We start from the raw sequence: 27513 nt of genomic DNA on the forward strand, positions 1-27513 counted from the left end.
GTGGGTTTTACTTGTTATCTTGGCTCACATTAAATACTTCCAGAGGGAGCCTTGCTTTTCTATGCTTTCTCTAAGGAACTTCACAGTGCTTTATAATGATAATAGCTCTAAATGGTATTAAAAGATCATTCAAGCAGTAAGCTTGACACAGCGTAACAAAGTTTAACAGGAATGAAGGCATGATCCCAAGGCCATTCTACACCAGGCAACATGTCAACAGAAGTCAACATCTTAGCTGACTTTCCAGTGACTGATTTCTCATCCTGTTGCCTTAAGGAACCTTCAAAAAGCTCTCTAAGGCAAACCTGAAAGAACTGATGAAGATGAAGGACATGGGTGCTGTTTTCCAGAAGCCATTTAGAGTCTGGAGGACTTTAACAAATTACCGTAAGGTGAAGAACTGCACTTGAGCGTAAGGCAACAGCCCCTTCACACACACGCAAGAGCTCTTCTCCATTTACAGGCTTAGGTACTTGGCCAGCCAGAGGGCACAGGAATTATAACTCTTACAGCTCTGCATCTCTTCTCATGTATTGTGCATTGCTTTGATTTCCATCACAAAAGCATTGACTTTGCACTCAAATCCAGAACCATCCAGTTGCACTAGGATCCCCCCAGAGCAAATCACACAGCCTCCCCTTGGGCACGTATGCTACCAACACTTTACCGTTCTCCCACACCTCACATCCGTACATCACCAGCATACGCAAAAGAAAGAGTTCCAATATCTATGCACAGAAAGCTACTTAAAAGAAGTAAAGAATTTAAGAATCCAAACTGTAACACCAATTCCCCACAAGAGGAAATTACAATAAGAAGAAATCAATTTTGTTCGCTTCACAGGAACAATTATGGTAGCCAATGAGAAACCTTTCATAAGCTTTGGTTCTTTACTAGCAACTACTGCACACTCAGGCATCACGTTTTATTGAATATATAAATGTGAAGATCACTTAACAGATTGACGTTAATGCTGATGTAGCCTAAGTAGCAGCCCTTTTCCCATAGCACAGAATGGCTCCGCTACCAGAAATACAGATCTGGATAAACATGAAAGGTTTATGTCTAAGAATTTGGATAGCAGATGAGCTATTACACACATGAACTCAAAAATGGAGCAGCTACAGAAGGAAGAGAGAAACAATGAAGCCAAGAGATAGTTTTCAGTACAGCACTGTCTTTCAACTTTGAACATTCAAATCTTCTCTGGTCATTCCAACAAAACAACTCTGCGCTCTCCTTTGGTGGATTTACCAAAGACTAGTATCCAACAGCAGACTCAGAAATGCAGGCAACAGTCTGGAGGATATTTAGGCTTCCCAACGATATTTTGAAAGGGCTTTGTCCTTGGGCTGCAGTTCAGCTTGACCCAGACAAGGTCTATCTTTTCCTCTTTCCAATCTTTGACATAATAAAAGCAAACAAGAAAGAACAAAGACTTTTAGCAGATCCTCCTTTGTTTGTATTCCAGGCTTGGCGTTCAGTCATGCTCTGTACCAGCCCTTTTACTGGCAGAAGGCCAGCAATGTAACTTGAAATCAAAGAGAGACTGAGTATTTCATGTTCCCTATTAAATACCTCTGGATATAACCCAGAGATTTTTTAAAAAAAACTTTTCCTGAGAAGCCCATGTATAGATGAGAATAGAGGTTTTTGTGCTTTTATCCAAAAAGGTAGCTCATGATTTATTTATTTATTTAATGTATTTTAACAGAATGTTGATAATAGTATCTACTGCAAATATTACGTCATTAGACAATCACAGAGATTCACTGACTCATTGAATTCATTTAATTACTAAGTAATAAAACATCTATAATCTTTCGTTTAATACTAAACAAAAGTTCCAGATTAAGGAAAAAAAAAGCAAATTAAACAATAACAGCGTTTGGATTTGTGTTTTTACATGTACAGAAACATGAAGCTGACTGCTTGTAACAACAGACTGCAACAAGGGGAAACATATGTAAAGACAGACACAAGTTTGTCTAAAGAGTTTGCATCAGATTCAGACTTACAAGTTTCTTTTTTCTGTCTTGGGCTGTGCTGGTCTCTTTCTATGGACACCTCCTTCCAAAAGGGAAGGTGTAGGCAAGTTGGATCTTGAAGTCATCTCAAAATTGTTTTTCTCTAAATTTAAAGGAGGTTCCTGCAGTGGCTGGGAGGGATGAGGCGTATAGCAAAGGGAAGTGGGGACAAATCTCCTCTGTTTTAAATTTCTATTCACTGTACATCTCAAAGCAACTTTCTAAGTATTCAGCTTCCTTGGTTTGCCTTTAGAGGTCCACCACTGCTTCATCTTGCAAATATCTACCCACAGGAAGCTGTCATACCAGTTAGCACTTGAATGCCAAATTTTTAGTTAACTTTGCCTCCTTATGAGGCTCTTCCAATAAATGTAAACCAGTTATTTTTCAAATGGGAAAAACACAGGTACTGGTCTGTGAATTCAGGTGCAAACAGACTATTTCAGCTTTGTGTCTCACCCTGTACCCCCAGTAAGAAAAAAAAAATTACTAAGCGTTGATGGTTCCTTTAATTTTTCACTTGCCTTTTCTCAGCAGAGCATGCAAAAAGAAATTTGAAATGTGTAAGTATTCTGCAAGTACGAAGTTGAAAACCAGAAACAGAATGGACCAGTATCTTTAGTAAAAAAGCAGCATTAAAAATCTCCTAGGCATAACCTCCCTGAGTATGTACCCAAATCACCTTCTCACAGCTGAGACTTCTGAAGAAAGCAAGCCGTGCAGCAAGAACAATGCCCTAACTCCTTCCCTTCCAAAGTATCTCCCTAGTTTTCTTTCTTCTCAGTCTCAAGTCCTTCTAAGAAAGCTTCTGAATCAAGAATAGAAGAGCCTTTCCTGGACAACTTCAGAGTGGGGGAGTCAATAGTTTGGGGGCAGCGGGACATGACACCTTAAATTTTCATCTACCTGATAGCAGAAGCCTAGGCATAAAACCTGTTTCTGATTATCTTTTTTAAGAAAGCTAATACAAAAAGAACCTCTTCAGAAAAAGCTCTGAAAGACAAATTAATAACCTTACTGATTTTCCATCACTGAGGCCATCATTTTGAATGGAACAGACTAGTGTGAAGCTGCAATGAATGAAGCTACTCAAGCCCCTGTACAGCTACGACTAGCAGCTGACCAGACAGTACTTTGCTCTAATCAGAACATAACAAAGATCTCCCAGTCAATGTCTTACAGAAACTAAAACATACTCACTTTTCAAAGTCATAAACTTTGTCTAGAAGGCACAAACTGGCATAGTTAGGTTCTTTTTCCCACCAAGATGACAGGAACTGGAGCACCAGCAAGTGAAAGGGACCCTTGGGGACTACGCCTCTTCCCACCTGACTTCTCTTCATGTTCCAATGGTCAAGAAGGAACCACCAAGGACTGTAACAATATGTTTTTTTTTTTTGCCAGGCAACAAATAAACTATGTTCAGTCAGTTCAGCCAAGTGTTACAGTGGGTAGGGAGACTTCTTCATCATCTCTACAAATAATCATCATCCCCAAAATAAGGATCCAAGTGTCCTATGAAGGAAATTGAAAGATTTCTCTACTTTGCACTTCATGCATTACACTAGGTGCTGCATGCAGTCTTCATTTGGGCTTTGGATGAGATCACCAGGCACTCATCACTGATCTTCAACGCAGTGAGAGCGGTTTCCACCCACCAATACTCTCCTGAGAAACTGCAGCCCAGACCACATCCAGCTAGCATGAAGACCTCAGAAAGTTCAAACCTAAAGGTCTTCTGCAGCTAAAAAGCCCACTGGCTACAGGCAATTCTTCCTTGCTGTTTTCAGAGTCTCCTGTAATGGCAATTTACAAAGCAATTGAGAACAGTCATTAAACAGCAAGACTAAAAGGGCATGCTAAGAGACTTCCTAGTCTATGACCATTCTCCCACCAGACCGTACAACGGTTCATCAGAGACTCCAGAGAGCAGGCACACAGACTCATGTAAATGTGAAACCAGTTTCCTCCTCAGCACTTGCAGATGAGATGGTCAAGGCCTCTACAATACAGCTCTGAAAAAAAAGTTATTCTTACAAAGGTCGTAAATATAGCCTGGCATATCATTCCTCCTCCTGCGGTCAAGGATCCCTTGCCCCTGCTTCCTGGAAGACTACTTTACGGAGCCAACAGTGCCAGGTATGATCTTGCTGTTATGTTTATATTCAATAGCAGGAAAATTAGCATGATGAATTTTGCACTGTTTGGTCTGGTTAAGAACATTATAACTTTTTTGGTCAATTAAATGCACAGTAAAGGAACCACACTATTTCCACTTGTGTGCAGGTGCCAGAAATACCACAGTGCTTATGCAACATCACACACACACTAAGTAGCTCTCTTGCAAGGTGGTCACTTCACATTTTCGAAGTTGCTCATTGATTTTAGTTTAAAAAAAAAACAAACACAAACCAAACCACCCCCCACCCACTTTATACAGATGGAGTCTTACAATTTATTTTTTCTAGGGAATATATCTCTTCATTTCTAATAGTTTTCAGTATCTTAGAAATAATATAGGACAGATGGAGACAGGCAGTAACTTCCTGCCAGTTTCTGCCCCATATAAAAAATTACCTGAGTATACCCTTTAAACATACTTCGGCATGCGGCTCAATGCTGACTGACCTCTCCACTACTCCACTGGTTCCTGGGTACATGTTTTACTACAAGGACAGTTTCCTGTGTGCCAGTGATGTAGCACAGCTCAGTCACATGTGCAGAACCAGAAGCTCAAGGCCTTGCTTTACTGGGGAGAGGGTATCATTCAGCAGCCTGCTCACAGGGGTTCCTGCCCTCTATCCCACTCACTAGAAAAAGATCCTCTGCCAGTTTGGAAGGCACTGGAAGAGGATCTTTTTTTAATCCATGAGCTTTGAAGATACTGAGAGATTATGATTCCATACCCACAGTCAGAAATACATGTAGTCCAGTAGATGGAAACCTACATCCTAGTTCAACTACATGATTGTGGACAAGTCACCCACTGGGCTATGCTAAAGAACACTATCTGTAAAGACAGATCATCAGACGTCAGTGTGACTTGTAACTTGCTCTGTTAATCTGATGTCATCATAGCTACTACAATTTCATACCAGAGCTCCACACAGAAACAAACAAACCCTTATGACAACCATTCTGAGCTGACCTAAAGGGCTTCTCATATTAATCTCAAAAGGCAGTTAATACCGTTCCCTTTAATTTACAGCTTGCAAAACAAAAGCATAGAGATGCAAACAGGATGGTCCGTATCTCATACTGAAACTATGGAAAAGCATGAGACTGCACTCACGTTCCAGGGTCCCCTTCTAATTCTTGAGGCATTACATTGCACTTATTTGCAGGAAGATGGCATCCTCCAAAAGAATAGATATATTAGATAATACGGTGTTTACTGTACAACCAAGAACTAATGACAGGGAGAGAAGAAAGAACATTAAGTTCTCCTCTAACATTCTTGGCTTTTTTATTATTTTCTTTTGTGGTTAAATTTAATATTCCTAAAAATGAAGGCCTTGAAGGCACCAGCCAGCTGGATCTAAGCATTTTGCAAGAATTAAACAAGTTTCTTAGTGTAGCCCTGCAACAGCCTTTCTAGAGTATGCTTGGCTGAAGCTTGCTGTTGTGAACACAGCAATGCTAAACTGGAATTAGGCAGAACGTTCAAAAACAGACTAAAACCAACATCAACAGGGGTGTGAAATGAAGATGAAAATTTAGAGGAGTTCTCAAAGAATGAGCAGAATTCACCACCATCACACTGTGCATCACTGCACAAAAGACACTAGTATAAGACAAAGCTCTGTATCCACAGGGTGCTTTTCACAGATTTATATCCGTCATAAATAGTTCATACTGTTAGCTGAACAAGTTCTACTGTATTTACTAATCAAGTAAGGAGACAAGGAACTATTTCTTCTCCATCTGACTGTCTCAATCTTATCCTCACTTCCACATGGTCCTACTGCCTGAGCTCTGGAAGAACATATATGGAGCACGCATTACTGTGGAGAGAGGTATTTACAATTTTCCAGTGCTGTAGAAAGCAGATGCCTGCACTACTTAGTGACTAACAGTCATCTACTATTCAGAGAAATGGTGCCAGAGGGCCAGACCCACAAGTCAAACCTTTTTGTCTCCTCTGTGTGTTTCAATAATACACAGGCAGGAAGAAGAAGAAAAGCTTTGTAACTAGAGCAAAGAGAATATTGACTCTGTTAAGTAAAATATTTTCTGGATTACAAGTTGTAGGACATTAAGCAGAGCAAAGAGAACATCATTTCCCAAGAAAGCAAAATTGTCAAAATTGCAGAATTTGTCTGAGTCGGTTTTCCATCTGACATAAGGACATTCCATAACATTCTGGTATCTTTTTTTAATGTTGCTTCTCTTTGAAGGAGAAGAAAAGAATATAGCTTTGATCAGAGTTACCCACCAGAAGCAACACCTTTTAAAATGATAGAAGTGTTGCTTTATCATTTTCATTGGCATTCAAACTACTGCGAAGAATTCTCTGGGAAAACAGTTCTCTGTACCACTATGCCCTGTGTATTTCTGACCTTCAATGTAAACTTGAGGGGAAAAAAAGTAATTAACAGAACAGGATTCTCAGCACTAGAGGACAGAATCACTCACAGTAACCTTGATGTTACAGAAATAAGCGTTCCAGGATCTGGGAAGACTAGACAGAACTGGCCCAAATTCATTTAGTGGCTTCTGTTACAGAGAGATGCACGTAAAGGACTCTGCAAACACCTGTTCTGCTTTGTGAATAGCACTCATGCACTTGGACCGACATCAGGACAACATCTGGTGGGAAACCAGTTCTTACTAACCTTACCAATACAACATAAAACCTATACTAAGGTGCAAGCTTATTTCAGACTAAGAAAACTATTTTTGCTGGGCTATCAGTAGCAGGGCAGCAGTATGCCAGGGAGCTCTTTCCAAACCATGCCAACTGCACAGCAAACAGACTGACTTTGCTGCACCAAGATCATCCTCCTGCTTGAAATGCCGAAGGACTATGAAAGAACCACTTACCTGGAACCTGTGAACCAACTCCAGTGACTGGCTGTCATTCTGGTCTGCTTCAAGGATGACATCTGTCAGTTTATGTATGATCACATCCAAAGGGCCCTGATCTTCAATGGGTTTGGTGAGGTCAAGCTGAAGAAACCAGAGAGAAACCTTTTATTAATACATGGAAGATCTGAGGCTCTTGTCCTTGCCACCACCCAAGGTGCTGCTGCCACACAAAAGGCATTTACTTTACATGCTGCCTTTATTTTGCTATGTTACCCAAATCCCTGAGAATTTACATTTCACTAAATGTCAGAATAAATTACTCAGACATTTATTCCTCAGCAGTGTAGATCTAATTCCATAAAAAAGCAGCAAAATCAATGGCAAGCATCCTTCATCCAAACACTTCCCTGGGCTTCACCGTGAGAACAACATCTCCCTCTTCAGCTCTCTTTCTTGGTACTTAAGACATACATGCAGAAGGAATAGGCCAACAAAGATTATCACAACTAATAAAAGGAATGTCAGCTGTGCCCTTCGCCCTCTGGGATTGCACAAAACAGCACCCAGGACAGTAATACAGGTAACACAAAAGCAAGTGACTCAGGATCTTTGTGAATTCATCTGTTGCAGAGACAGCTATTAAGCTGATAAGGAGGAACGCAGCTCCCAGAACACTCCCACTAGCAGACTTTGGCAGTTAGCTGGATAGGGGACTAAGGTTTGGGGTGGGGTGTGCAGAAACTCTGCTCCAGACAGCATGGGAAGGCACAAAAGTGGTGGTGATGTGTCACGGGGCTTGGTCCTTGGTACCAAGAAAGGGTTCAAGGAACAGAGGAACCAACTGTATTGGAAAAGGATTAAGTTAGGGATCTCTTGAGGAAATCTTAATGCAAAAAAAGTACTGGACCTGATGGGCTGTACGCAAGGGTACTAAAAGAAGTGGCCAATATCATTGTGAGGGCTTAGATTTATCAGGACATAACTCAAAACTGTAGAGATTCTAACTAAAGCAGGATAAAAAAAATCCACCGTGAGGACAGTCTGGTTGCAGCAGAGTCCCACAGAAGCTGCAGAATTTCTATCCTTCGAGGTTTTCAAGACATGACTGGACAAAGCCCTAAGCGACTTAGTCTGAATTTAATGCTGGATCTGTTTTGATCAAGATGATGTATTACGGACCCCTAAGGTCCCTAACCAAACCATGACCCCATGAAGCTACTTACCAGATTTGAAAATCTGTACAGTCTAAGTACCAGAACTGGTTCATGTCCTAGCCAACACACCAGGCTTCGCACAGCACGAAAGCTGCCACACTATCAAGCACTGCTCTTCGACAAATTGTGAGACCTACCGCATCAGTGGCAACTGAACCTTGCAAACTTCAAAACATGAACATCTTTGAAATGAAAAACAGATGTGTGCTCACTAAACTGAAGTTAGCACCTGATTTTACAGATTTTACAGAAAAGAGAATGCATGCTCTTTTCAATTGCTGCTATCCTTTTTATTCAACTCTGACAGAGAAGGGGGTAGGGGGCACAGGAGGGAGAGGAAGGCTGGGCACAAGAGGCTGCTGATGCTCTGTTTCAACAGAAGCTTGGTCTTCACCGTCTCACGAGCTTGAGTTTTGTCCTAATAAAATTTCCCACCTTACAGAAATGGCCCTGCTTTGAATTAAGGAGTGCCTGTGAAGGTAACAATAAGGAAGGATGGCTGGAGTTCAAGCACCAATAGAACTACAACAGCAGAGATACAGCAGCCTTCTAATAACTTGCAATTGCTAATCTAATTGATCCACATAGCCGAACTGCTTTTCTTTTGTAAGCACTCTTTTATCTGGGCTAGGCTTACTTGAGCAGAATAACTTAAGTTACCCATGGCGCAAAAGCAAACTGAAATTTCTTTGCAACAGAAACACCTTTGCTTACCCATTACTATATGCTCCTACTAACAGTTAAAGGTTGAGGCTCTAGTACTGTATTTGAAGTAATTACATAGATTTAAATTCAACTGGAAAACATTGTGCAGCTGTCTTCCAAGAAGACCAACAGCGGCACTGTTCACAGGGCAGCAGACTCTATATGCAAAGATTATGCAATGGTAAAGATAAGACAGACTTGATGTGGATGTTCAGTGATGAGTAAGCTGCATCTGGATGAGGCAATCCACAGGTCTGGCTGTCCTGGCACTTGCATTTTTACTGTCACACAAGTAGGGCAGCACAAAGGCTAAGGGCAAGCACAAGCATCTGCAAAATTAAGGCAAAAGGAAGTGAACTGCAGATTGGCTAAGGACATGGAAGGAGATGATCTACTTTTGCAACTAAGTTCCAGAAAAATCATTTACTCTCCTTAAAAGAAATCTCAGATGACCACACTGCTTTTCCTGTGGTTTCTTCATCTGCCTATCACATCTGGAAGGAAACAGCAAAACAAAGTGTCTGTTTAACTAGGTCACAAAGTTCCCAGTTGCCAAGATACAAAAATGTGAATTAATCCATTTTCAGGACTTTCAGCTCGAAAAATAGTGAGAACCAAATCAGTATTTGAGATTGGTTACCCCTCTACATTCTCCCTGCACTTGCAGCTCAATCTGCACAGAAACATTCAGAAAACAAGAAAACAGTCCTCCCTTTCAGCCTTGACCCAAGAATAGAAATAAGCCTTCAAGGCATATCCAGGCATTTTCAGCAGTGTTTTCCAGAAGCATAAGACATTTGGGCAAGATAACATCTTCACAACAATTGTGCCAGCTAAAAGCGACCAGCGTATTTTGAAAATGAAACCAAATGCACCTACTTTGCACATCAGAAAGTATTAAGCAGGGGCCCCCATCACAGTGCTCTGCTTCCCCTTCACCAGGAAAGCTATGCTAGAAATGACAGCACGTAAGGCAGCTCCTCCAGTAGGAAGTTCAATGATCACTTCAAGTGGCTCAATGAGGACAGCAGGCCCATTTCAGCTACACAAACCTTCAAAATTTGATCCAGTATTTTGCGGATTGGAGGATCAAGCCATTTACAAGAATAAGTTCTCTGTGTTCTGGGGCATGCTGCGGAAAGCAAATATTCCTGGGCTGTGTGGAATTTGGAAGCGATCCACCTTCTTTTTATATACTAAGAAGAAAAAAACGTAGAAGAAAAAGAAAAGAAAAATTTAAGGACAAACCCCCCCCACTTTTTCAAATCGTGTATCAGACCCAAGCAGAAATCAGTGAAAGAAGAGTACAAAATTTCTGATGGCCCTATACTGAGACAAACACTGATTCATTGTTTGTCATCAACTGGAATTTGAGCCCTCCTATTTCCCTTCTCTTTCAGCATCTCTCTCTCCAAACGATCTTTGAATTTTACATGATCACCCAAAGGTTTGTTTTTGCACAGAACTAACACCATAGCAACAGAAGCAAGAGAAAAGATTTATCGATACCAGCCTGAAAAAACAGAGAGATATGGCTATAGTCTTTTCTTCTGTGAGGCAGGCTATAGCCTACCCTGCTTGCCCGCTTTCATATTAAAAAAAAAAAAAAGCTACCAAAAACCCAGAACAATCAGGTGTTGCTTTCATGTCATTGTCACTTACCACCAAAACCCAGCAAAGCTCAAGTGAATGACATGGAAGACAGTGTTAAAGCTGTACACAAAGAACGCCAGGTACAAGACACATACACAGCTTGGACAGCTGTACTCTTTGCTGGCTGTAATAACTGGCTGGACAGCTGAGCCCAAGGAGTGGTAGTAAATGGAGTTACATCCAGTTGAAATCAGTCACAAGCGGTGTTCCCCAGGGCCCAGTATGGGGACAGTGCTGGTTAGTATCCTTATCAATGATCTGGGTAAGCGGATCAAGTGCACCCTCAGTCGGTTTGCAGATGACACCAAGCTGCCAGGGAGGGGGAGTGTTGGTCTGCCGGAGGGCAGGAAGGCTCTGCAGAGGGATCTGGACAGGCTGGACCCATGGGACGAGGCCAGTTGTATGAGGTTCCACAGGGCTCCATGACAGGTCCTGCAGGTGGGTCACAGCAGCCCCACACAGCGCTACAGGCTGGGGGCAGAGCGGCTGGAGAGCTGCTGGTGGGAAAGGGCCTGGGGTGCTGGAAGACAGCCAGATGAACATGAGCCAGCAGTGTGCCCAGGTGGCCAAGGCAGCCAAGAGCATCCTGGCTTGTATCAGACACAGTGTGGCCAGCAGGACTAGGACAGGGATCAAATCCTGTGTCCAGGTTTGGCCCCTCACTGCAGGACAGACCCTGAGGTGCTGGAGCGTGTCCAGGGAAGGGCAATGAGGCTGGTGAAGGGTCTGGAGCACAAGTCCCATGAGGAGCAGCTGAGGGAACTGGGGATGTTTAGCCTGGAGAAAAGGAGACTCAGGGGAGACCTTATCGCTCTCCACAGCTCCCTGCAAGGAGGTTGCAGTGAGGTGGGTGTTGGTGTCTTCTCCCACATAACAAGTGACAGGTCCAAGAGGAAACGGCCCCAAGTTGCAGCAAGAGAAGTTTAGATAGGCCATGAGGAAAAAATTCTTCACCAAAAGGGTTGTCAAGCATTGGAAGAAGTTGCCCACGCTTGAGTCACCACATGTGGTTTAGCGGCAGATTTGGCAGTGCTAGGTTAATGGTCGGACTCTACAATCTTAAAGGTCTTTTCCAACCTAAACGATTCTGTGATTTGATATGCCTTTCCAGGTCTTACAAATCCATATATGGCAGAAAACAACTGCTAGATAAATGGTTTTATCATAGCTGGCTGTAGCTAGCCTGCTCACCTTCTAACAGAAATACTATCTGGGAGTTAAAAAAAAAATGCTCTGCGCTTAGATACATCATAGTTCCCCTCTACAGACTTCCCAGAGCATCCACTGGAGAGCAAGTTACAGGCATACAGAGCTCCATCTCTGCCCTCCTCTCCCCTTCCCAATTCCTCTGTCCTCCAGAAACACACAGCCTGCACTGTCTATTACCCAAATCATTACAAAGGAGAGCAAAAAAAGTTTATTTCCATTAAGCATAATTTGTTTAAAGTTCTGGGGTTGTTTTTGTACAGAACACTGGCAATCCATCTATATTGCAGGGACAGAGCATGAGCCTGGCAGAGTGCCACAGCTCTCCACTGGTCCCAACTGCAATCCCACACGCACACATTTCTGGAAGCAGTGTTTAAAAATAAAACTACGTCCAAGTGAAAAAAAACCCTGGATTCGTTCACTCAGAAAAAAACCCGAACAACTGCTAATGCTGGGTTTAGCAAAAAGATATATAATTTATCTAAATGATTAAAAAGAGTTTTGTATTCTTGTTTTATTCAGTGTTTCCAGTCCATGCTATAATCAACTGTATTTCAGAATCTGGCTGAGCAGGATTTGTGTTGTGTTTTTTGTTTTTTTTTAAAAAAGCTCTTCTTCAGACATAGTTTTCGGATTATCATACACATGAAATGAAGTCTTAATACCAACCTGTTCTGTTCTCTGAACTAAAGACAGATCTGCCCACAGCAATATCCCTAAGGAATTTATAACACAGATTCCCATTTCTTTTTATCCTCACTTTTCTCTTAGAATATTTTCATTTAAAAAAAAAAAATTACATCTATTGTTTAAGCATTTTCCTCACAGTCTCCAATAGACTAACAAACTCCACTCGCCAGGATGCTGCACTAAGTTCTTGCTACATTTCAGTTTTTACTTGATGCACTGCTTTGGAGCAACAGAAGAATAGGGGTGCATGTCCCTCCACAGCAGCCGGTCTTGCTGCAGGTGGAAAAAGCTCAAAATTTCACCTGAAGGAGGTAAATGAAGATAAGGACAAAATCATCTGAGATGACAGGTTTGTTCTGAGCCTTCTCACTACGCAGAAACCACCAGATCATCAGACATTATCTCAAGTGTTAGAAAGCTTAATAAAATACCAGAAAAGAAAAAGAATCCGTCCAGTCTTCTGGTAGGGACCTGTCAATGGTCTGCTATACATTTCAGAAATCACAGTCCAAAAGTCCCTTTGCAGTAATTTAACTATTCTCCTCCCTGTGAACTGGACATACAGCACCAGCCTGACCGACCTCTCCGCTCCCTGACTCCTGAGGCTGTATGTGGAATTTTCTACACAAATCTACTGTATCCTGTTATCCAGATACCCAGTCATGGCTGCACTGACCCCAAAACACGTGGGGTTTACTTCAACCTTAACTCACCTTCTTAAACTGCACTGCACATAGACCTTTAGGTTTTTAGTCATCGTTTTCCTCTCCTGGAGCTATTTTCTGTCCTTTACCTTCCTCACAACATTTATATCAAAAGGCTTGTAAAACAAAGCTTTTCAGATTCTCCCCTTCTTTCCCCAACCCCAGTGTTTACCTTCACTGTGCATCAATGCTGAGCAAGTCATCATGAAAAAAAGCCATGAGCTCTGGGTTGGAAAGCCAAGTCTTCAAGAAACTAAACCTTGACAGCTGATGAATCGGTGGACACTGTTCTCTCCCCAAAAAAAGCTCAGAGATGAAAGCCTTTAAATGTATCTTAAGTGCTCTGGAGAGGGAAGGAACGCAGCAAAAATCCATGTTGTCCAGTTCACGGATTCACTTTATTGTAAAAAGTAAACAAAAATACACAGGATAGTCTAATTACAGGAGAGAAAGTGCTTTTATTTGAAAGAAAATGGGGAAGTGTCCTGAAAGAAATCAGGTAAACAGTTGCACATGTCCATCCATACGTGTGAGACCTACTTGTGTGGAAGCAACGGAACAGAACGGCGCAGAAGCCTGCCTGCTCTTTGGACAAACCAGGGGCAATCCACAGGACCAAACAAGACCAGCATGTCCTCCTTTCCCAAACTAAATCCTGCAGGAGCAGTCCAGTCCTGTCCCTCCACCAGGACTACACTCCCACAAACCCCACAGTCAGGTCTACGCAAGCGCAAAACCAACACAAATGCCTGCCTGCCAGCCAAAGCCTGTGGAAGGTGACAGGATGTATCCATACACATTTTCTCATGAGGAAAGACATTATGTTACCTGGTATTTTCACCGATATACAGGCTCTCCATAGCTCCCAAAACATTCACATATTCAAACTAAACATTTACATATTTAAGAGAGTTCCTCCTCATCTCTCTGACCAAGGAAGAAAGTGATCCAGGCTGTCGCCATGCACTGCTAGTGCAAGTATTCAGCACTTGCTGCTGCTAATGTGACCAAGGGATGCTGAGGGAGAACACAAGCCCCCCAGGTAACAGAAACACCACCTCTGCCCCACTGCAAAGGGCAAACATGGACTTGACCCTCAAAAGCTGTAATGAAAGAACAACAAGTTCACCAAGAGGCCCTATTTTCTCTCTCCACGCTCCCCCTCCCTAGCACCGAATTAACTTGCACGTCCTGTAGCAGTGGCAGCAATCTGGGAACGGAAATCCGCTGTGGTGAGGAAAACCCCCCCTCTCAGCTCTTCTGGTCTCCCCGCACACTGACAAGAGGAGAGGGCATCGCAGCATCGGTGACAGCCACCACATCGGAGAGGAACTCTTTCCCGAGCAGGAAGGAAACATAGCTTGAAAATACCTTTTTGCTAAGTCTTCTCTGAACTAAGGAAATTAAAAGACCAACCACAGAGCTCACCTTTCTACCACTGCAGGATGCTAACTCTGTGGGTTATCTTTTGTTGTTCTGCCCAGCTTAGTTTAAGAGAACCACCAAAGGAGAAGGAAAGCGAGTCCCAGACTAGAACACATTGTTCAGAATCTCACATGCTAGTGACATCCCAAGCAGTGAGACATGCCTAAAGGTGAGGAGCAGGACAACATAAGCTATGAAGCCCTGCTGGGTTCCCATTTTCTCAGATACCTTTATTTTAACACCAGAAGAGAACATTCTGGGCTTAACAGATGGTTTCTTTGCATTTTCTTGCACTGGTGCCAGAGCAGATTACTTTGCATTCTGCTTGGCACAAGCTGCCAGAAAGTACGTGTGAGCGCACTGCACATTTTCAGGAGTCACATGCTGCTGCTCCCCTGGAAGCTAGGTATGATCTCCGAAATGTCTGGGAAGTTCTCACTTCTAGCTGTATTCTAGATAAAATGAGATAAAAGGAACTGCATAGATGTTTTTTTTTTTACCCTACATGTACTAACACACACGGACACCATTTATGGATCACTTCCCCAGCTGCTACCTAAACTGACTAGTCTTTGCACATGCAAACCTTGTCCTGCAGCCACACAATCCCCCAGGACCCCGGCAAGCATCCCCTCCCCACAGCCTCCCCTGCACCCTCCGACAGAAGCAAACAGTGAGCCCGTACTGCTGTTGCCTGTGCAGCAACAGTGACAGACCGTGAATCGCCGGGGTAAGCTCCTGCACCTCAGCTACTCAAACCTCACCTGCTGCCCCTGCTCCTCACTCCTCTGCCACGGCATATAAACCTCCACTGAGTGTTACCCTCCTGTTAGCACCAAGTTTTGTCCCTTCACTTCTTTAAAAGCAAAACAAGACATCCCATCTCTGGGCTACAGCTAAAGCTCTTCACAGAAATTATTTTCTTTTCAGTAGAGTTTTTTTACCCAAGACTGGAACTTCTGTTACTGTATTGTTTTTGACTTACAGCCCAATGCAAAAAAACATTTCTAGAAATTAAATAACTCAGCTTGGTTTATCTCCTTATCTCCTGTACAATAATTTAGCAGTTGCAGACAGTTCTTTTCAGAACTTGTGAAGATGTAGGCACAGCTGTTTCTGAGCATGATATCAAAATGAGAGCACATGTCTCACTAGGGCTGGACTACAGCAAGCAGATTTTGGTAGGCACGTGGTTAAGCAGCTCAGTCTTGTTCAGGGATGGTCTGAAAGGCAATTGCTGATTTTCAGCATTGCAGGAGGAATAATCAATGTTCCTCAAATCCAAAAAGCTTCTAGCCAAGGGTGTCGCCTGAGGTTACCAAGGCTCCTGTGGATTAGGATGGGCAGAACAAATCCAGAGATTAGCAGAAGAGGAAAATTGAACAGTGAATGTGTGACATGGGAGGATTAACGCTCCAAAGAAGCAAATCAAGTTACAGAAAAACAAGAACCCAGGAGAAAAAGTGGTTGGCATAACCTGCTGCTGAGACTGCCTTGCTTTACCTCGTGCAACTGTCAGAAAGACAGTGTTCAAGTATACCAGATTAAAAGGGTATATAGGTAATCTGAGTAGTGGAAAGTATAGGACAATTACTAAGTGGCTCACAAGATTTCTGGCTCACTTCTTGAACTTAAAAGCTTTGGAACAGACAAATGAGATCCAGAAATCTAAAAAAGACTTCATAAGGAAGACTTTTTTTTAATGTTTCTTTGAGTAAACTGGATCAGATGTAGCCCAGTTATTCAACTGACAACTTAATCAATCCTGTAGGAGAGCAGGCATTAAAGGAGGACTGGAATGGAGAAGCCATCCATGGAGAACACTCCAGCTAATCCAGAACACAGAAATACTGCAGCACTACAGCCAGTACAGCCTGGGTAAGCAAAGGGAAGAGGGCAAGAGGGCTCCATTTCTCCGAAACTTTCGGTGCTTAATTATAACGTCATATGAACATTCAAAATATCAAGAACTGACAGTACTACAATGACTTTTTTTTTTTTCTTTATTAACTACTGGATACAGAGCAAATGAAGATGAAGGAAACGTGTTCTTCTGAAAGTCTCTCTTAAAGCCACGTAAATGTGCACTGCATAACCTCCCTCCCTTTGGCTGTGGGATTAGATAAGTAGAAAAGCTGATCCATAAGCAACATCCCCCAGAAAGCTTGGCTACCACCCTTTATCCTAAGGGCCAAGGAAGCTCAGCTCTGGACTTACACCACACAGCTCAGGCTCAGCTTTAAGGATAATTCTTCAGCAGCACCTGTCAAACATCAAGAGCAGTCAGTGCTCTTGTATGCGGGGCTGCACTTCCCAAGAGATCGCTAATGTCTCTGCTGTAATTTTCCCTTCAACAAAGATCCCAGCTGGTGAGCAGAGGCACAGCCAGGCTGCCAGCAACCTCTTCACTTCTGTTAGCTACCAGTCCCAGGAGAGCTGAATTTCTAGGTGTATTTCCCTTTCTCAAGAGACTCTGGATGATGCAGAGCACCCCAAGTACATTTAATCCAGTCTGCTTATCACTTCGCTGAATTTATGTGGTCTTTAGTGTATACTAGGGAGTTTAAATACACGTGGAGAGAGCAATAGCTGTCAGGGTAGAAAGTTTTTATGCTCTTTATTCGCCCCCTAACTACACTAATTAGGATCCCTTCTGAAAAGCAGAACAAAATTGAAACATTTTTCTCTCAACAAAAGATCCTCCTTCGGCTGAACACATTTTTACAGCACTTCAGCTGAACACATTCTTACAGTGTTGCTCACAGACACTGGGTAGCTAAGTAATGTTTCTGCAACTCCAAAGGATAGAGAAGGAAAAGGGAAAAGTATGCTGGAATACGACAGGGAAGAAACACAAAACCTTTAGAAGACTTAGTCTAAGAGGGGAATAAAAATGAGTAAAAATGAGTAAGGTTGCTTTTTTAAAAAAGAGAAGGCCACGCTTAGGCTGATCTGTATTGTATCCCTACACATCATGAGCAGAAATCAGAAGAGACAGCATGAAAAGACAAAAGACATCGTGGCATTCCCTTCCATCCTGTTCCAACAAGTATGTATGGGAGAATGCAGTTGGCTTTCAATTACAAAGTACTACTTCAGCTTGAAACCACTGCTCCCAGTCAGACAAAATGATGAAGCTGTTTGTTCCAAGGATGAATTTAAAGGCATTTGTAACTGGTGGAGAACACAACCACCACGGACCACCCTCTCAGATGCTGCACTGCTAGAAGGCATTGGAGAAAGAGGCAGAAAGTGAAGCCAGCAGAAGGTGGCTGCAACACAGGCAAAGCTCTAACAGGAGTACAGCAGGTCTGACTCACTGCTTCAGCAAACATTCTGGCATAGCAAAGGCAATCACAATGGCCAACAGTTCGTTTCTCAGCAACTGGAAGGTGTCTCTGCTTTTTACTTTCTACCATGTCTGCCAAAGTCCTTGCAAGTGTTCCATGGCTCAACCACACATCAGACATCTTTTTCCACCCAAGTGAACTACCTTCCAACACAGCACCTGCCCAACACGTACAGGACATTTCAGGCAAAGTTCCCTTTAAGCAAGAGAGAGAAGCTGTTTTGCTTTTGCTGTGCTGAGGAGGTCTGACAATCCCACAGTATTATTTGGACATAGTCAGATATTAATGAGAATTAAAATGAAAGGAACTGTATCATTAGGGGAGATTAGCTTCTTAAACTCAGGAGAACAAACACTAGGACTGAGGTTATAGCCCAGCTATTCCAAAGCAGGAAAACTAACATAAAATTTAGCAATACAAAGAATACTACATCAAGCTGCGTTAGTTTAAATTACAGGATAAAATGGTGTACAGCTTAAGCATTTTTTTTAATGATCTCAGGATGACAAATTGATAAATTAAAAGAAGTAATTAGTAAAGACTGCTGAGCTGTGAAAAGCTCAAGGATTTGATCACAAAGAACGCTAGGCATTTCTTGCAGGCATGCCAAATAGTGAAACTCATTTCGGGAATACATAAAAACCAAGAAAAATTTGGATCTCGGTGCAGCAAGTGAAGGTTTAGTATTTAAGATAACGCAGGAATGGTCGCAAACTTTTACAGAGATATTTGGCCTCGGTTTTCAGCAAGAATGAAGATGCCGACCATGAGAACAAGGCAAGCTGGTAAACAGTGAGGGGTACAGATATATCAATGAGTACCAGCAGTCAAAGCAGCACTCAGAGTGATATTCACTTCATCTCATTTTAAAGAGTTAATAACTACACTGTAATTTCAGGCTTCTCCTTGCGGTCCAAGAGAAATGAACAAATACCTTGAAGTTTTAAAATCATCCAGCCTGCTTTACATTCATATTATAGGATATGTGGAATTGCACCTGAAACATGCCTGATCGGAGGGAGTCTAGTGGAGTGGCACACGTCAGATGACAGAATAGTTTAATGTGCTGCGATAAGAGGAAGCTGTCTCTTTCCCATAACCGGATACTTCAACAAACAAACAACAAAACCAAAACAAACAAAACCATTAAAAACCCCACACCCTCTTGAAAACAAAATCCAATTAACCAAAACATGGTATAGAAAATAACAGGATGGCCACACAAGGGTTCTGAATGAATGTATATATTATGGAGTGCTTCCCAAGGATCAAAAAAAAAAAAAAAAAGCAACTATATTAGGGAAAGAGTAGGAGGGGGGGAAATGACAGCTACTGACTGTTCATCTGACCTACTACAATGCAAGCATTTCAGCATATTTGAAGATATTGAAAAATAACCAGATCTCCAGAGGTAAACAACAAGAACAACAAAAAGTAAAACATGATATGAATCTACAAAAGATGTATCAAACCCATCTAACTGGCTGTATGACCACCGATTCTCTAGACAAAGAAAATGCAGCAAAGCTATTTTCTCAGCCTTCAGTAAAGCATGCAGTCAGGTAAACTGGAAAGACAAGGACCAGAACAAGAACAGGAAGGGGAATGAAAGGCTAAATAAAAGAGAATATGTCAAAGGCTTACATGCTGAAAGCAAACCAGAGACTGTGCACTAGTACATTCCTCAGGCACTAGTCTTCTGACTGTTTTATTTAGTATCTTCATTAGTGGTCTTAGCAGTGTAAGTAGATTACCGATAGACCTTAACAATTACACAGAAGTGTAAGTGACCACCAACAGCCAGACAAAAGTATCATGCAGAAGGGAGAAACAGAAATAGGACATGACTAAACACAAAATGAAAAGTTACATGTAGCTGGACTCATGGTGCAAAAAAGTCTGCCCTATGCTCAGAGGAGGATGCTAGTATAGTAGCTGAAGTATGACTGTGACGAAGATAAAACTCGGTTTCACCAGGATCAGGGTATTTTAGGTTTGTAAGAGTCAAGCCAGTATAGCAGGCACTACTGAGCACACACACACACCATGAACAGCTGCACCCAGTTTAGGGCATCTGTATCTAGAAATATAAACTCAAAATCAAAATAAATGCTTAAGAATTCAGCCAAACTTTGTAAGTTACAGCTCAAGAGCCTAGAAAATCCCTGCCACACTTGGATCCCATGGTCACGGGTCCTTAAAAACTATGAATAGGAGCACTTGGGCTAATGCAGATTGTTAAGAGTGTTAACCACTTTCTGGCAAGAAAAAGCTTACCATAATCATAAATACTGCGGCTGCACTCGAGTACTGCTACGCTTCATGCTATAAATGGGCATTCTGGGGTGTGCAGTACAAAGAGATAGCTGCTACCCAAGAACACGTATGGTCCGGGAGTTCGCTCAATATTCTTTCAGGAACAAAGGAACTAGGAGATGCAGAATGGAGATCACATAGAAGAATCTCAGGTTTCAAATTATTCAAACTCACATTTCACTTCCATCATAAACAGAGTGCTAAGTGAGCAGCACACAGGCAAGACTTAAAAAAAGACCATCAGAAATACCACTCGGGAAGAAAGAAGCAGCAAAGAAGCACTTTGTCATCGAGCTGTAAATAAAGTCTGGCACACTCCCTAATTCTAGGCTCTTTCCTCACCCACCTTGACTGACGAGCCTTCCCCACCAGATGGAGAAGGAAGCTGTAGTTCCTTCCTTGGCAAGGCACCCAGGCCTCGCTGGACTTCTGCAAGGATCCTGCAGATACCCTGTCTCGCTAAGATGGCTGCACTGACTTAAAGGAATATCAGTGACACAAAATTAGGTCAGACAATCATTTCAACTGGTTAATAATAGTATCAGATGCTATCTCCCAAGCCTATCATCTGAATTCTGGGGCTTTAAGATGACATTACTCTCCCTCCACTGTTCATTTTCTTTTCCTTTTCACTGTTTGAAAGACTTACAAGCGAACAGGAAAATGACTTTGCTGAATAGGGAAGGTGTGAGCGCTGTGGTAATTAAATGAGCTAGAATAAGAACAGCTAAAACTGTAGTTCTTATTCCTCACTCAAATTTGTTTACAGGAATCTCAAGCATTCCTGTCACAGCAACAGGTAAAACATCCTCAGAAAATAGAGTCCATAAGTTGTTGGTATGCCTTCCACATACACCAAATCCCATCCTTAGTATTCAGATTAATTTTAACAGGCAAAGCTGGGAAGAGCAGAAAATAGTTACAATATAAGAACACAGCTTCAGTGTGAAAAGCCTGTCTGTGTTGCTTATAACTGCATGACAGAGAAAACCAGATAAACTCCTAGAAAGTTTCACATAACCTAATTTTCTAAGTGTGTTTGTACACACTCTCTCCCTGAGCTCTGATATCAAGGCACTTGTCTTGACCATCACTCAGCTGTCTGTCAAGACACCACAACTTCCCACCTCCCTCTGCTGCTACTCATCCATCAGCACAGATGATGCTTCTATTGCTCTTGCTTTCTTTCCTTCTCTACTCTTTTACACAGGGTTAGCTCCAAACTCCTTCCCACTTGCACTTTGGCACTGCTTTCAGCTGGGCAAGACGCACCCTCCCAACTGGCAGAAAGGGCTGAGCCCAGCTCCCATCTCCCCCGAAGCGTCCACTCCACCAGACATCCCCAGCAGCCTCTCTTTTGACACTTCGGCCTTCCTCCCTTCAGCTCTGCTTTTCATTGTAAACCACTGAACCTCAAAGCTCATAATCCTAATTTCTGCTTTTCTACCTCTGGCTTTTTCCTCAGCCTCTGCTCTGGCTCCTGTCCCAGTTAGCTCTCTGAGCTCCCACCTTCTGTCAGTCTCTGTGAACACCACCGTCATCCAGCTGCCAGGCCTGCTATTTAGAAGACATCATCAATTCTCTCAAGCTCTCCTCCTCCTGTAATCCAGACCTTCCAGATTTCTTCTATCCCTCACCATGTCACCCTCCTTTTGGATCAGAGGGAAGCCCTCCCCTGTTCACCTTGAAAATTCTTCAGCTTATTCTCTCCCACCTCTCACCCACCCACAAAGCCAACGTCCACTGCCCGCTTCAACAATCCAACCACTGCCTTTGCATTTTCTTCCGTTCTGCTGCTTCTACTTCAGAGAAGCTTGCCATAAACATTTACAAAGCTCTGTCACTGCTAGACTTCACATCCCTTATTCCAGTTCCTGTTTTGCCAGAAGGACATAAAGTCACTTCTAAAACAGCCAAACCCCCAGAATTCTCCTGCCTTTTCTCTGAAGGGTTATTTAACTCCATCTACCAGGTTGGCCACACACAGATCGAGAGAAAGGAACAAGAGCACTGGTGTGACACTGCACCTAAATTAACGTGGCTGCACAGCTCCCACGCAGTCAGGGAAGACACACTGAACTACCAAGGGTGGAATAACATTCAGAGGTGCCTCAGCTGAAGTTAGAGCACTGACCAATAAAAAAGTATTTTTAAAAACAAGTATAACATAAAAATAAAAAATACATAATGCGCTTATTTTTTACATATATATATTCATTCCTACCTCTCCAAAAGCCCTTGTTAGAGACAATACACATACACGTTTTCTTCCTTTCCTTCCCTTCTCAACTAGGCAACTTTCACTTAGGATACGGCACAGATGAAATCACCACATTGTCACTCTAAGTCATCCTCCGAAACTGAGAGCTCATGGTGAGCTTCTGTGCATTTCCCCATAGCCAGCTCTCACCACTCAGTATTTAAACGCCTGCATTTTGGGGAGGAAAGGGACCTTAAAACCATTCCAATGCAGTTAACTAACATCACCTCCGACCGGAGGTACTCTCCAACACCAGCCCTTTGAGCTATAACATTAGCACTTACTCTTTCCCTTGCCTGTCCCACACTCTGAAGCCAAGCACCTCACCACAAGCAGTCACCTTTGAGTCATTGGAGCAGGAAAAACTGAAGCCACGTATCTTTGCTGGCACAATTGTTACACCCAGAAATTCTCACATACAACTGAAAAAAAAGGGCCTCTGATGATAAAACCTCTTCCATGTGCTTCCTGACTGACTGTTCGGTCTTCACTGTCAGTCTAAGCAAAGTATCTTGAAACCTTTCAGGTGCAAGCGCACTTGAAACTTTCAGGACAAATCTCAATTTCCATATGAAAATCCCTTTCCTTATTGAAAGCAGAAGTTGTTGCCATAAATTCAAATTTCCCATTTTAATTTATAGCAACTACCACATAATCAGCTTCATAAAACTTCAGGGAAAACTTCTATTTAATAAGGATTTTAATGGACTGTGCTGGAAAAAAAAGAAAAAAAAAAAGGCAGAATTTGTCCCCTTTGTATCCCCTCACTTAATGTACCTGCTCAATCCCCTAGCACAGAAAAGCAGACTTAAACTCAGATGACTGGCAAAAAGCATTCCTGCAGATGAAGTTTACCCTGTACATCGCAGCAGTGTAAAAAAAAAAGCTAACTGCTTCCCAGCAGGACCTAGTAAGGCAATTTCCAAAGGCCGCTTCCTCTAAGCTGTGTTACAATGTGAGCACGGTTGTGTGCGGCCAGGGACTCCCACCAGAAGGCAGTGGATCCAGAGCTGCCCAATTCCTGATTCTCACCTTACTGGAGAGAACAAAGAAGTTTTCTGACCATGACCTCCCTCTCCGCTGCTTTGCATCTCTCTACAAGCCCCCTTTATTTCCCTCCACCCCTCCTTGGCAGCTGAGCATGGCTGCTGAACTTGCATCTCCCTCCTCTTCAGCCAGTTCTCGCAGCCGGGGCTCCCCACCAGCAGCCCGCAGGGCCATCCCTCACTGCTGTTTACAGACAGGAAAGAGCGAGGTGTGTGACCCAGCTGGCCCCTATTACAGATAATGTTATCACAGCTCCAATTGTTCCTGTCTACGTCTGCTGGTGGGAGGAAACAATCGACTTGTCTGAGCTGGAACAGGGGATGTTGGAGAACTATGTATCAGAAAGCTGCTTGTGTCGAGAAACTTTGGATGTATGTTACATTAATAAAGGACTTTTTTCCATAGCTGTGCTAATAAAGAGCAACTTTCAATTATTTCTCCCTATTTCTTCCTATTTGCATGGAGGCAAGAGGCAGGGTGTGGGAGAGGCAGTGTGGGAAAGGCAGAGACCTACATGCAAAACCAAAGATAAACCTTCCTGGTGCCTGGTATGCAATTGCAGCCATATAGTGTCTGACGTGTACAAGAGCTACGCTGCAGTGAGAATTAACTGCTAGCAAACAGGAAGCACTGCAGGATCTGCATGCATGTCCTGAAGTGCTGAACCCAAACCAAGTCCTCAGAAAAACACAAACACTGAAAAATAATGGAGGCATCCTCCATACCGGCTTCCTACTGCCCCACAGCAGGACCCGCTTGTGGGGCCTGGTTGCAGGCACCGGGACTGTCCTTCAGTGCCAACCTTAAAGGATTTTTTTACTCTACACAGCAGCACTTCAGAGGAAAAATACTAGGATTATAACTGGTCGAGTTGCAACATTTTACCTGAAACACAGTAAGCTATGCCCTAAGGCATCATACTCACCTTGAGAAGACTTGGTGTCTGTTCCATTACTACCACCATTACCTTAATTAGTTTTAGCAGACTGGCTTCCTTTAAGCTACAGTGCCTGCTGTGCTCTCACATCTGGAAGTTCACCATCCAGGAGGTCATTTAAGCCCTTCCAAGTTACTTTTGCCACCATGCATTTTTATCATTAACCTATTTTACCTGGTATTTCAACACTGGATCAGGACATCAGAGAGATGTTTATGAAGCTACAGCAGCTGTGAGCCTTACAAGAACAGAGGTGACACCCAGGCTCTTTTATTATGTCTCAGCTCTTGGAATTTTTCAGGTCTCTGGATCATCAGCCAAAGTCAAGGATTCTGTACGTTGTTACAGTGGTGTGTTTAGCGTAACTTGTTTACTCCACTTTTGCAACTAGCCAGGAGCAGAGTCTGTTACTACTTCCCAAATGCATGGCAAAAGTATAAGCTAACTCACCCTGCCATGGTTGATTAGAAGTGCAAAAACACCTCTCAGCACTGGTTATTTGGTCTACACAATATCCTGTTTCACTTATTGGTAACTTTACCATTTTCTCCTATGAGAAACAAGCCACAGGACTAGATGACTCTGAAGTGCAACTTTCTGCAGTGGATGTTCTCAAAGAGAAGAAGAGAACCCCATCCTGCAGTCCTCATGCTTTGACCAGCTCCCCATGGATGCTGAAAGCTTTGGAGCTGCTTCCCTGTGACAAAGCTCCACATCGTTAAGTGCAGCTACTAAATGTTCCCTCTTTGGCAAGACAGTGGGAACTGATCTCTGAAAAAGCAGACTGCTTAGCACAGTAACTGGTTCTACTAGGTTTGGTGGGGATAGTGTTAATTGTCTTCACAGCAGCCTACATGGCACTGTGTTTTTAAATGGTGACAAAACCAGCGTTGATAACACACCCGTGTTACAGTTACCGCTGCGGAGCGCCTGCACAGTGCCCAGGCCTTCTCTGCCTCCGGAGCCACCCCTGCACCCATGTCTGGGACGGGCAGGACACTGGCAGGGGACACAGCCAGGACAGCTGAGCCTACCTGAGCAAACAAGCGACTGCTTGGGGTCTTAGCCACTGGTTGGGGTCAACCCACTACACTGGTCTATGGAGCATCTTCCAAATTTGAGCTCAAGCTGCTGGTAAACACAGATGTAAAATCATGTTATGGTGTTAAAACTAGAAGTGAAAAATGTTTTAAAACATCTGGCTGGCATAGACCAGGTATTTCTGTCTATGTCTATTACCTGTTGTTCAGGTAAAGGTCAAAGCTCTTTTTGAAAGCTCCCTTCCCATCTCTACACAGCTGTAAGCAGACATCCTTAGGACAGAAAGACAGAAAACTTGTAACTACATTTAGCATATTTGTTGCAATGTGACATTTTCAGTTGTGCAATTTAAAAAAAGCAAAGTCATTTCACTATCAATGGATCCTGAGTTTTGACATTCTGGTTTCTTTCACTATTCCATTTTTTTTTTTCTTCCAGTTATTTCAGCTGTTTAAAGCTTTTCACATCCTGCACGAAATATTTAAAATATGCTGACCAACTATGCCCTTTCCAACACTGGCACAGAAACAATTTCTCTAATTTATGGCTAAGATGATGGCCAAGAGACATTCCCAATTTCCTAAGAAAATGAGCGGACTATCTGCTAATCACACCCTTAGCCAGGCCACGTCGTTACTTACAGCTACAACTGTCAAACGAGGTCTGGCTAAAGAGAAGACAGGAGCACACTCCGTGAGAGCTGCTTGTGCAACTGCCCACACGGTTCACATCACTACTCCAGCAGCACAGGCTCTTCAAGGAAGGGGGTTACACCAGTGTGTGTGTGTGATAACCAACCTTAAGCAGCAAGGGGAACAGTCCTGTAAAGTCAGCTGCTATTCAGAGCAGCGAAAAAGGGACCACAGCCGAAGCCTTGTTTGCATGGTCAAAGTAAGGGTTGCCAACACAGGGTAAGGGTGGACAGAAAAAACAGAAGTAGTTTTTGATGAGGGTGTGTTTGCTCTGAAACAAATATCAAACAGTATACATAAAAGTCTGGCTGAGCTGCTTTGTTACATACTCCTAAGTGAAATTTGGGTTCAACAATTTACTTCAAAATTAGTAATATTTCTCTTCTGAACCAGATAGTTGAACTAAAGACAAAATCATAATCATCTCAGAAATTTCTACAGAAGACTAGACATTCTCCTCACAATTATTATAAAACCTCAAACATAAGGAAGGAAAAATAGCCCAATGTGTATTATTCTTAGGTTACTAAAGAGCTCAGTGGGCTAGGCTGTCTCTCTTCAATAACTACAGGTCTCTAAAGACAATAAATAAATAAATAAATAAATAGATCAGTGGGGGCTGGGGAGGGAGATGGAGAAGGGAGGGCTCAAAATAAACCAGTGTAATTCGAACACTGCTAGATCCTAAATAAAACACAACAATACTGACCAAGCCAGACACAGAAGACCTGGCATGACTCCAGAAAACAATAACTATTTGTTTTCTTTGCCAGAGGCAAGCAGCAGCTGAGGATGCCACTCGGGGGTGGGGGTAAAATAGCACCACACTACAGCTGGAGCATTACTCCCATGAGCAGTGCAATACAGAAGAATAAGAGATGACAAGTTAGATGAATGGCCTTTGAGAACCTTTTCAGAAAGGGACTGAGTGTTCTTTAGGAGAAGCAGGAAAATTAAGGATGCAAAAAACTGTCAACAGAGTTTTGTCAAATTCACTTGAGAGTGAAAATGAATCGACATGCAAAAGGCTTCATTTGAATCAGCCTGAAATCCTGCTCAGAAACACTGGCGGGCAGATCCCAAAACAAGGAAGATGCCCAAATGGTATTCTGTGAAAACAGATTATTTTCCTAAGAGTGAATGGGAACCCTCTGAAACACTCCCCAGAGTGTGCAGGATGATAATACACACTGCAGTGGGAACTTCAGAGTGGCA

General features: G+C 42.8%; 1 protein-coding gene across 4 annotated transcripts in view; it reads right to left on the minus strand.

The window, feature by feature from the left end:
* The window catches only part of ITPK1 (inositol-tetrakisphosphate 1-kinase), a 150230-nt gene that overhangs the window by 66945 nt on the left and 55772 nt on the right, over positions 1–27513 (minus strand). For all 4 annotated transcript variants that reach the window (XM_080396737.1, XM_080396739.1, XM_080396736.1 and 1 more), the window contains one exon: positions 7071–7196. In XM_080396737.1, coding sequence (XP_080252863.1) covers positions 7071–7196 — 126 coding nt within the window. The remainder of the gene's footprint in view (positions 1–7070; positions 7197–27513) is intronic.

The sequence above is a fragment of the Falco punctatus genome, assembly GCF_963210335.1.
Source record: "Falco punctatus genome assembly, chromosome: 7".
Classification (NCBI taxonomy): Eukaryota; Metazoa; Chordata; class Aves; order Falconiformes; family Falconidae; genus Falco; species Falco punctatus.